This window comes from Belonocnema kinseyi, chromosome 2 (assembly GCF_010883055.1).
Source record: "Belonocnema kinseyi isolate 2016_QV_RU_SX_M_011 chromosome 2, B_treatae_v1, whole genome shotgun sequence".
Lineage (NCBI taxonomy): Eukaryota > Metazoa > Arthropoda > Insecta > Hymenoptera > Cynipidae > Belonocnema > Belonocnema kinseyi.
In genome coordinates, this window is record NC_046658.1 from 133,615,942 (window position 1) to 133,628,660 (window position 12,719).

Below are 12,719 nucleotides of genomic sequence, written 5' to 3' on the forward strand. Positions count from 1 at the left end.
TTTTTAACATTCTGGTAGAAAATTTACCTATTGGCTGAAAATTAACTTCATCTGTTGAAGATTCCTATTTGTGGGCTGCATATTTAACTTTTTTGTAAAAAATTCATATTTTTAGCTTGAAATTTAACAAATTTCATAGAAAATTAAGCTATTTGCTGGAATGTGAACTTTTTTCTTGAAGATTCATATTTTTAGGCTAAAAATGCAACCTTTTTTTGAAAATACACATTTTTGGGTTAAAAATTCACGTTTTTAAATGAAAATTCAACTTTATGGATTGAAATTTCAACATTTTGGTAGAAAAATTCACTATTTGGCTGGGAATTAACTTTTTCTGTTGAAAATTCCAATTTTCGGGTTAAATATTCAAGTGTTTTGTATAAAGTTCGTTTTTTACCTTGTAATTTAAACAATTTAATAGAAAATTTAACTATTTGCTCTAAAATTAACTTTATTTGTTTAAGAATTTATATTTTTGAGTTAAAAATTCACTTGTTTTGAAGAAAATTAATCTTTTTCGCTTGAAATTTCAATAGTTTGGTAGAAAATTTAACTATTGGCTGAAAATGAACTTTTTCTGTTGAAAATTCCTATTTTCGAGTTAAATATTCAATTGTTTTGTATAAAATTCGTAGTTTTTGCTTGAAATTTAAACAATATCGTAAAAAATGTAACTATTTGCCGAAAAATTAAATTTTTTTGTTTAAAAACTTATATTTTTGGGTTAAGAAAGCACTGTTTAGTTGATAATTCATATCTTTGGGTTAAAAATTCACTTTTTGTTGAAAATTCCTATTTTTGGGGCAAAAATTCACCTGTTTTGAAGAAAATTCATCTTTTTCGCTTGAAATTTTAACAGTTTTGTAGAAAATTTAACTATTAGGCTGAGAATTAACTTTTTCTGTTGAAAATTTGTTTTTCGGGTCAAATATTCAACTGTTCTGTATAAAATTCGTATTTTTTGCTTGAAATTTAAACAATGTCGTTGAAAATTAAACTAATTGCCGAAAAATTAACTTTTTTTGTTTAAAAATTTATATTTTTGGGTTAAAAATTCATATATGTTAGTTAAAAGTTCACCTTTAAAAAAAAAAAAAAGATCTTTGTCGCTTGAAATTTTAACAGTTTGGTGGCAAATTTAACTATTGGCTGAAAATTAACTTCATCTGTTGAAAATTTCTATTTTCAGGTTAAATATTCAACTGTTTCGTATAAAATTCGTATTTTTAGGTTAAAATTGAACTTTTTTTGTATCAAATTAATATTTTTAGGCGAAAAATGCAATCTTTTGGTTAAAAATTCATATTTTTTAAATTAAAAATTCACTTTTTGTTGAAAATTCCTTTTCTTTGGGGGGTTGAATATTCAAGTATTTTGTAGAAACTTCGTATTTGTAGTTTGAAATTATACAAATTTCCTAGAAAATTAAACTATTTGCTGGAATATGATCTTTTTTTGTTGAAGATTCATATTTTTAGGCTAAAAATGCAACCTTCTTTAAAAATACACATTTTTGAGTTAAAAATTCACTTCTTAAAATGAAAATTCAACTTTTTGGGTTTGAAATTTCAACATTTTGGTAGAAAAATTCACTATTTGGCTGAGAATTAACTTTTTCTGTTGAAAATTTAAATTTTCGGGTTAAATATTTAAGTGTTTTGTATAAAGTTCGTTTTTTAGCTTGTAATTTACACAATTTAATAGAAAATTTAACTATTTGCTGGAAAATTAACTTTATTTGTTTAAAAGTTTATATTTTTGAGTTAAAAAATCACTTTTTAGTTGATAATTCATATCTTTGGGTTAAAAATTCACTTTTATGTTGAAAAATTATTTTTTTGGGCTAAGAATTCACGTGTTTTGAAGAAAATTCATCATTTTCGCTTGAAATTTCAAGAGTTTGGTAGAAAATTTAATTATTTGGCTGAAAATTAACTTCTGTTGAAAACTCCTATTCTCGGATTAAATATTCAACTGTATTATATAAGATTCTTATTTTCAACTGAAAATATACACAATTCCATAGAAAATTAAACTATTTGCTGGAAAATTAACTTTTTTTGTTTAAAATTCATCTTTTCGGGTTAAAAATTCTCCAGCTGATTTGAAGAAAATTCAACTTTTTGATTTAAAAATACAACTACATGGTCGGAAGTTGAACTAAAGGGTTTGAATATTCCACTATTTGGTTAAAACTTCACTTTTTTGTTGAAAATTAATTTTTTCTGTTTAAAAATTCACATGTCCTGTAGAAAAATGATTTTCTTGGTTTGAAATTTCAAATTTTGGTTGTTAGATCAACTATTTGGCTAAAAATTAATTTCCTTCTCACAAATTCCTATTTCTCGTTTAAAAGTTTAACTGCTTTGTAGAAAATCTATCCTCATGACTTGAATATGCAACTATTAGGCAAAAAATGCAACCTTGTTGTTGAAAATTCGTCTCTTTAAGTTACAAATTAATCTCTTTTTCTTACAGAAAAATCACCTTTATTGATTGAAAATTAAGCTATTTTGTTGAAAATGCAATATATCTTAACTTGAACTTTTAGGAATATATTACCTGAATTTATTTAATTAAAAACAATTTATTCCTCAATTTTTATTTGAAAAAAATTGCCCTACTTCCCCTGTTTTGATAGCAAAAACAGAAAAAATACCTCTTCGATTCACCGTTTTCACTGGTCGTTTCCAATGCTGGTTCTTCAGTGCTCATCTGCCTCTTTTTAGTACTTGCGATGCTTGCCAATGAACTTTGTCTTCGAATTGCGCAGACTTTCGTGTAGGCATTTTCCCGAATTTGTTTGACATTGGGACTTGGAGGTGGCGAAGGCGGTGGAAACGGAACTTCTGCCAGACTGAGTTCGCCTGTGGGTGGAGAGGCAGGCAGAGCTGCCCAGAGAACTTCCAGCATTCTCAGAGCATCATCCAAAGCGAATTCGCGTTTCATTTCCAAGAGCAGCCATCGATAGCAGAAGAGAAGATCGTCTGCTTGGTGCGATTTGAGATAGGCGTAAAATTCCGGGTCGTAGTGTTGTAAACCTGAACGAAATTTATTTATAACTAATTCCGTCTAGCCGTTTTAAAAAATAAAAAAAAATAAAAAATTGGCGATCATTTCCCGGTTGGAAAACCTTTTTCACGGGCAATGAGATTAAAATATTCAAACTCAAGATTTTCCATTTGAAGTAATAAAAACGGATTTGCAAATTAAAGCACTCAAAGTGGAGCTCTTGAATTTTAAACTTTTAAAACTGAAATTTAAAAATTGTTTAATTCAAAAATGTTGTATTCAAATGGAATTAAACTCTCTAATCTAAAATTTTAAAATTTTATAAATTATAGAGTTCAAAGATTCAGATTCGGTTCAAAAAATATAGATCCAAGTTATCATTTTTAATGCTCTAAATTGAAGAATTATTTAATGCATTACATTTTTTTAAAATTAAATCATTTCACGCAATTTTAAGCTCGAAAAATTACATTTTTTCATAAACTGAACACTTCTTAAATTAAACGCAGTCATCACAGTACCTATTGTCGTCAAAAAAGGTGAATAGGCGACATTTTTATTTTAAATAGGTGACAAATAGGTGATAAACTAATGTTAAATAAGACAAACAAACACTTTGCAATTTTTTGTAAACCGGGAGATGACCGGAAGTTTTTTTCTTTGATTAAAACGGCCACCCTGAAAATGGAATATTTACATTCCCACTGAGAACTAATTTTCAATTAAAAAAAAGGAAAAACCATTTTTTACAAAACCATTTAATTTTTAACAACATAGATGAATCCGTTACCAAATTGTTGATTTTTCAAAAAAAAAATAGGAATAGTCTGCATTTTTAAACCATATAAGTTCAATTTTTAACCAGCAAATTAAACAGATGAATTTCTACTGAGAAAAATTAATTTTCAATTAAAGCAACAACGATAAAAACGAATTTTCTACAAAAAAGTTTAATTTCATACAAAATTTTTTAATTTTCAACAAAATAGTTTAATCCTCAACCAAAATAGATAAATCTTCAACTAAGAAGTTGCATTTTTAACCAAAAAGAGATGAAATTTCTACCAAGAAAAAATGATCAGTCAAGAATGAAAGATAATGTTAAGCAAATTTTTGAATTTTCAACAAAAAGATTAATGTTTATCAACAAATTTTATAGTTGATATTTCCACTACAAAACTTTAATAACAAAAAAAAAAGATTTAACCAAATCGTATATATTTTCAACAAGACAACATTTCAACAAAAGTTGATTTTCTACCAAAAAAGACGAATTTTCAACAAAAAAACATAATTTTTTAACGAAAACGTTGAATTTTTAACAAAAAAAGTTGAATATTTAACCAAAAATGGAATAGATAAATTTTCATTCAGAATGAATTTTCAATAAAAAGAAAAACGAATTTTCTACAAAACAGTTTAATTTTATACCAATTTGTTGAATTTTCAAGTCCAAAAGCCTAATCCTCTATCAAACAATTTAATTTTAAAAACAAGAACATAAAATAACAACAAAAAAATTAATTTAAAATGAATCAGTTGACTTTTTTAAACAAAATATTTGAAATTGTAGTTTAAAAAAATTTGTTTATAAAAAAACGAATTTTAAATTAAATTTTTTACCCAAAAATACAAATTCTACTACTTAGTTAAAGATTTAACTATTTTATTGAAAATTAAAATCTTTTGTTAAAAAGTAATCGTTTTTTGACGAAAAATTATATTGTTTGGGAGAAAATTAATTTTTTTAAATTGAAAATTCATATTTTTTGGCTGAAAATTCACCTTTTTTGATTAAAAATTAATTTTTTTTATTTGAAAAGTCTATTATTGTATTTTTGTTTAATAAATAATCTCTTTTTACTTAAAAAACATACTTTTTGTGAAAATTCAACGATTTAAAAAAAAAGTCACCGTTCTTGCTCCAAAAATTTATACTTTTGCCGAAAATTCATATTTTTTTGTTGAAAATTTATCTTTTGGTAGAAAAATATATTTTTTTTAGTTGTTGAAAATTCACCTTTTATATTTGAAAGTTAATAATTTGTATTGAAAAGTCTATTATCATATTTTTTGTGTTTAGTTTTAAATTCTACAACTGTTTGAAAGTTCATTTATTTTATTGAAAATTGAACTAAGTTCTTAAAAAGTCACCTTTTTTGTTTAAAATTAACCTCTTGGTTCAAAAAATATATTTCGATTGAAAGTTAGCTCTTTCTATCAAAAACGAAAAAAAAAAAACAAAACTAAAAGTATTATATTTATTTTTCAGAATTAATCTGAATTCAACTATTTTGTTAAAAAGTCATATTTTTTTTTTCGAATATTGATACTTTTTGGATTGAAAATTCTCTCTTACTTTAAAACTCGTCTTTTTGGGCGGAAAATTCAACTATTTGCTAAAAAAATATCACCTTTTGGCTAAAAATTCATCTCTTGGTTAAAAATTCTACTATTTGGTTGAAAATTTAACCGTTTTGTTTAAAAGTCATCTTCTTTGATTCAGAATTGATCCTTTTTTAATAAAAGCTAATTATTTGTATTTTATAATTAATTTAAATTCAACTATTTTCTTAAAAAGTAATCTTTTTTTATCAAAATTTCACCTGATTTATTAAACACTTGTATTTTTGGATAGAAGATCAATCCGTTTGGTGTAAAAATCCTCATTTGTTAGAAAAGTCATATTTTTTAATTGAAAATTTCTCTTCCTTGCTTCAAAATTAAACTGGCTTGTAAAATATTCATATTTTCAATTAAAAAATTTAAGATTATTTTTGAAAATGCAACTCTTCCTGGTTGCAGTTTAAAATCTTTTTTGTTTGAAAATTCGATCATTTGGTTCAAGATTCGTCGATTAGGAAAGTATAATAAAAACTGTGTTTGGTATGCAAGTTGTAATTTAGAATAAAATTGTACTCTTTCAACTGAAAAAAGGTGACAATCTCAAAAATAATTTTTTCGAAATGAGAAATCATTTCAAATTTATAATTAATTTTAAGTTTCTTCAAAACTTCTAAATATTTCTTAAACAATTCAACAATTTGACTTACAAATTAAATTGTTTTAAATAGAAAAGTTAAAAATGAAACGTTTGAAGTTTAGTTTTCTTGTTTCTTGTCAGATATTTCTAAATATTAAGTATTTGTTCCTTTTCTCAATTGAAATTTTTCAAATGGAATGCTTTAAAAATGAAATATTTTAAGATCGAAATACTATTTGAAATTTACTAAAAGCCTTTGGTTATAAATATATTAATTAGAAGTTATTTTGAAATTCAAAATAGTTTATAAAGAAAATTCAATTTTAAAAATCATGAATTAATTTATATTTACAATTGATCAACTACAAAGGGTTTGTTATTTTTTTTAACAAGAATCTTGCGACTTTAAACGCTTCTAATTTTTAAATGTTTGAACCTCTAAAACTACATTTTAAAATTCTTTAAATTAAAATATGCTTAAAAATTAAAAATGGAAAATTTTTTAAGTGACAGATTTTTAAATTAAGAATTTTCGGTAAAAAAATTAATTCACTATCATTGCCCGACTTATCACGTTTCCTGGTACAGTGGCCACCCTGTTTATTTTTATAAGTATAGACGAAATCTTAATTAATTTTTAAACAAAAAGATAAAATGTTTAGCAAAAACGTCAATTTTCAAAAAAAATATTTTTTCACGAAAATGTTGAATTCCTAACTAAAAATAAAGCAAATATTCAACCATTACGTTGAATTTTAAACTAAAAAAATCCGTTTTTGAGCAAATCTGTAATAATTAAATTTTCATTAAAAAAAAATTAATTTTCTACAAAAAAAGGCAAATTTCCAACCATTATTTAAATTTTGAACTAAAAAAATCAGTTGTAAACTCAAAATGTAATAATTAAATCATCAGTTGAAAAATTAATTCTGAAAAAAAAGGTTCAACCAACGTGACAAATTTTTAGCTAAAATTATGAATCTTCAACCAAAATAGATGAATTTTCAACCAATTTTTTGTTTATTTCGACTTTTTTGGCAGGAAAATCATATTTTTTGTTAAAAATGTATTTCTTTTGATGAAAAGTGAACTATTCTGTTACCAGCTCAATTTCTTGATTAATTCGTTTCTTTTTGGTTGAAAAATATATATTTTTTTAAAATTAAAAACGTAACTAGTCTATTTTTTTATTATTAAAATTTCATGCGCTTTTATGCAAATTTTTATTTTTTCCAGTATCTCAAGATTTTTTTTTTAGTATAAGTTTTTTCAAGATAGATGAATTTTATATGGATAGTTTAACTTTTGACCAAAAAAATTAATTTTCTATTAACAAAGACGATTTTTAAAAAAAATAGATAAATTTCAAAACAAGCAGGTGCGCTTTTAACTAAAAAACGATCAATTTTCAAACAAACAGTTGAATTTTGTACTGGAAAACCAAAGAAAAAAGAATTTAATATTCAACTAAAGTGATGAAGTTTTAACTTAAATTATGAATCCTCAATGATAAAAGTAAAATTTAAACCAAAAAGATTAATTTTAAAGAAAATAAAGACGAATTTCTAAAAAAATATATAAAATTTCATAAACAAAGAAAACTTAATTACAAAAAAGAAAACAGTGACATTTTAAATTGAAAAAAGAAAACATTTTCAACAAAATAGCTTAGTTTTGAATCAAATAAACCAATTTTCAACTGAAATTGTGAATCCTCAGTCATAAGAAATATTTTAAACAAATACTTGAACCAAAAAGATTCATTTAAAATAAAAGTAGACAAATTTGTAACAAAATACATAAAATTAAAAAAATGAAATTTAACAAAAAAAGAACGGTTACATTTTAAAATGGAAAAAGAAGAAATTTTCAACAAACTGAAATGATGAATCCTCAACCATACACATAAATTTTTAACCAAATACTTGAACTTTGAAAAAAAAGACAAATTTGTAATATAATTTATTAAAAAAAAAACAGTTAAATTTTAAATTGAAAAAATTAAATTTTTACCCAAATACTTGAATTTTGTAACTAAAAAGATTAATTTCGAATAAAAAAAAACAAATTTGTAACAAAATACATAAAATTTAAAAAAGCAAAAAAAAAAAAAAATTTGCAAATAAAATTGTACATCTTCAATCAAATTAATGTTTTTTTAAACTGGAAATTTGATTATTTCCGTTTCGGTTGAAAATTCTACTTTTTGATTGAAAATCAATTTTTTGAAAATGGTAAATTTAATTATTTCACTTTGGGATGAAAACAGATCTTTTTTTACTTTTCAGTTTTAACTACATGGTTGAAAAATTGTCTATTTTAGTTGAAAATTAAAGTATTTCTGTTAAATGTTCATAATTTTAGTTGAAAATTCTACTTTGGGGTTGAAAGTGAAACTCTTTTGTTTAAAGTTCATCGTTTTAGTTAATTTTTTTTTTTGTAAAATTAATTCTTTTAATCGAAAATTTAATTACTACTTTTTTGGTTGAAAAATGATTTTTTTAATTCAAAATTCAACTTAATTATTGAAAATTTGGTTTATTTTTAGTTGGGAATACAACTTTTTGGTTGAAGTTTCTTTTTTTTTTTAGAAAATGAATTTTTTAATACTGGAAAGTTAATGATTCCATTCTTGATTGAAAATTGATCTTTTTTCTTCTTCTAAATTGAACTACATGGTTGAAATTTTTTCATTTTTTAGTATCTTGTTGTTTCTTAGTTGAAAATCCAATACTTTCGTAGAAAATTGGCCTTTTTTCGAAGAAAATTAACTTTTTCAAACTGGAAATTCTTATTATTTCATTTGAAGAACTACACCTGTTAATAAAGTGAAATTAAAATGATCTTTTCCAGTTAAGATTCATAATTTCAGTTGAAACTTCATCAGTTTGGTTTGAAAATTTTTCTTTTTTTTAAAAGAAAATTAATTTAATTTTAACTGGAAATTTAATTATTTCAGTTTTGGTTGAAAATTCTACTTTTTGGCTAAAAATTCAATCTTTTTGTATCAAAATTAATCTTATTGGTTTAAAATTCATCTGTTCCAGTGAAAAAATCATCATTTTAGTTAAAAATTTATCACTTTGGTTGAAATTTTGTCTTTTTTTATAGAAAATTAATGTTTTTTAAACTGGAAATTTAATTACTTCATTTTTGGTTAAAAATTCTACTTTTTGGTTGAAAACTGATTTTTTTAAGTTAAAAATTCAACTAAAAGTTTGAACATTTGCTTTATTTTTAGTTGTAAGTTCAACTATTTGATTGAAATCTGTTGTTTTTTTTCTAGAAAATTAATTTGTTTTTAACTGGAAATTTAATTATTTCAGTTTTGGTTGAAAATTCTACTGCTTGGTAGAAAACAGATTTTTTAAGTTCAAAATTCTATTCATTATTTGAAAATTTGTTTAATTTTTATTTGGAAATTCAACTTTTTGGTCGAAGTTTCCTTTTTTTGTAGAAAATTAATTTGTTTTCTACTGGAAATTTAATTATTTCATTTTTGGCTGAAAATTCTACTTTTTGGTTACAAATTTAACCTTTTTGGATGAAAATTAAACTTTTTGGTTTAAAATTCATATATTCCAGTGAAAAAATCATCATATTAATTAAAAATTGAAAACTGATTCTTTAAGTACAAAATTCAACTAAATGTTTAAAATTTGTTTAATTTTTATTTGGAAGTTCAACTTTTTGGTTGAAGTTTCCTTTTTTTTGTAGAAAATTAATGTTTTTTGAAATTGGAAATTTAATTATTTCATTTTTGTTTGAATATTATACGTTTTGGTTAAAAACTGAGTTTTTTAGTTCAAAATTCAACTAAATATTTGAAAATTTGCTTTATTTATTTATTTTTTTGGAAATTCAGCTTTTTGGTTAAAGTGTCCTTTTTTTGTAGAAAATTAATTTGTTTTCAACTAGAAATTTAATTATTTCATTTTCGGTTGAAAATTCTACATTTTAACTAAAAATTTAACCTTTTTATATGAAAATGAATCTTTTTGGTTTAAAATTCATCTTTTCCAGTGAAAGAATCATCATTTTAGTTAAAAATTCATCACTTTGGTTGAAAATTTGCCTTTTTACAAGAATTTTTTTTTTTAACTTGAAATTTAATTATTTCATTTTTGGTTGAAAATTCTGCTTATTGGTTGAAAACTGATTTTTTTAGTTCAAAATTCAACTAAATATTTGAACATTTGCTTAATTTTTATTTGAAAATTCAACTTTTTGGTTGAATTTTCCTTTTTTTTTGTAAAAATTAATTTGTTTTCAACTGAAAATTTAATTATTTCATTTTTGGTTAAAATTCTAATTTTTAGCTACAAATTTAATCTTTTTGTTTTAAAATGAATCTATTCCAGTGAAAGAATCATCATTTTATTTGAAAATTCATCACGTTGGTTGAAAGTTTGACTTTTTTTATAGAAAATTAATGTTTTTTCATATTGGAAATTTAATTATTTCATTTTTTGTTTGAAAATTCTACGGTTTGGTTAAAAAATGATTTTTTTAGTTCAAAATTCTACTCATTATTTGAACAGTTGCTTCATTTTTATTTGGAAATTCAACTTTTTGGTTGAAATTTCCTTTTTTTTGTTGAAATTTATTTGTTTTTAACTGAAAATTTAATTATTTCACCTTTGGTCGAAAAATTTTGATTTTTGGCGAAAAATTAAATCTTTTTTTATGAAAATTAATCTTTTTGGTTTAAAATTCATTTATTCCAGTGAAAAAATCATAATTTTAGTTAAAAATTCATCACTTTGGTTGAAAGTTTGCTTTTTTCTATAGAAAATTAATTTGTTTTCAACTGGAAATTTAATTATTTCATTTTTGTTTGAAACTTCTACTTTTTGATTGAAAAATGATTTTTTAAATTTTAAAATTCAATCAAATGATTGAAAATTTCGATTATTTTTAGTTGGAAATTCAACTTTTTGGTGGAAATCGTTTTTTTGTAGAAAATTAATTTTTTAATAATTGGAAATTTAATTATTTCATTTTTGATCGAAAATTCTACTGCTTGGTTGAAAACAGATTTTTTAAGTTCAAAATTCTACTCATTATTTAAAAATGTGCTTTATTTTTATTAGGAAATTGAACTTTTTGGTTAAAATTTCCTTCTTTTGTTATTGAAAATTAATTTGTTTTTAACTGGAAATTTAATTATTTCAATTTGGGCTGAAAATTCTACTTTTTGGAGAAAAGTTAAATCTTTTTATAAAAATTAATCTTTTTTGTTTGAAATTCATCTATTCCAGTGAAAGAATCATCAGTTTAGTCGAAAATGTATAACTTTGGTTGAATATTTGCCTTTTTTATATAAAATTAATGCTTTTTAGACTTGAAATTTAATTATTTCATTTTTTGTTGAAAATTCGACTTTTTGGTTGAAAATTGATTTTTTTATGTTCAAAAGTTCAACTAAATATTTGAAAATTTGCTTAATTTTTATTTGGAAATTCAGCTTTTTCGTTAAAGTTTCTTTATTTTTGTAGAAAATAAATTTTTTTTCAAATGAAAATTTAATTATTTCATTTTCGATTGAAAATTCTACTTTTTGGCTACAAATTTGACCTTTTTGGTTGAAAATTAATCTTTTTGGTTTAAAATTGATCTATTCCAGTGAAAAAATCATCATTTTTATTAAAAATTCGTCACTTTGGTTGAAAGTTTGCCTTTTTTTTGTAGAAAATTAATTTTTTTCAACTGGAAAGTTAATTATTTCATTTTGGGTTGAAGATTATATTTTTTGGCTAAAAATTTAATATTTTTGTATGAAAATTAATCTTTTTGGTTTATAATTCATCTATTCCAGAGAAAGAATCATCATTTTACTTAAAAATTTATAACTTTTGTTGAAAATTTGTCTTTTTTTATAGAAAATTTTATTTTCTTTAACTATAAATTTAATTATTATATTTTTGGTTAGAAATTCTACTTTTTCTTTGAAAAATCATCTATTTACATGGTAGGTTTATAAATTTAGTTGTAAATATATCTAAAAACAGTTAATTAAATATAATTACTATTGAAAAGACTACAAATTACTATTAAAAAGACTACACCTGTTAATAAATTAAAATTAAAATGATCAATTCCAGTTGAAGATTAATCATTTTAGTTAAAAATTCATCACTTTGGTTGAAAAGTTGCCGTTTTTGGTAGAAAATCAATTTTTTGAAACTGGTAATTTAATTATTTCATTTTGGTTTTAAAATTATATTTTTTGGCTAAAAATTTAATATTTTTGTATGAAAATTAATCTTTTTGGTTTATAATTCATCTATTCCAGTGAAAGAATCATCCTTTTACTTAAAAATTTATAACTTTGGTTGAAAATTTGCCTTTTTTTATAGAAAATTAAATTTTTTAACTATAAATTTAATTATTATATTTTTGGTTAGAAATTCTACTTTTTCTTTGCAAAATCATCTATTTACATGGTAGGCTTATAAATTTAGTTGAAAATATATCTAAAAACAGTTAATTAAATATAATTACTATTGAAAAGACTACAAATTACTATTAAAAAGACTACACCTGTTAATAAATTAAAATTAAAATGATCAATTCCAGTTCAAGATTAATCATTTTACTTAAATATTCATCACTTTAGTTAAAAGTTTGCCTTTTTTGGTAGAAAATCAATTTGTTTTCAACTGGAAATTTAATTATTTCATTTTGGGTTGAAAATTATATTTTTTGGCTAAAAATTTAATAT

At 22.4% G+C, this 12,719-nt stretch overlaps 1 protein-coding gene across 2 annotated transcripts in view; it reads right to left on the reverse strand.

Annotated features, from left to right (window-relative positions):
- LOC117167308 (TBC1 domain family member 25) overlaps positions 1-12,719 on the reverse strand; it is a 65,123-nt gene that overhangs the window by 20,470 nt on the left and 31,934 nt on the right. For both annotated transcript variants that reach the window (XM_033352145.1, XM_033352144.1), the window contains exon 6: positions 2,660-3,041. In XM_033352145.1, coding sequence (XP_033208036.1) covers positions 2,660-3,041 — 382 coding nt within the window. The remainder of the gene's footprint in view (positions 1-2,659; positions 3,042-12,719) is intronic.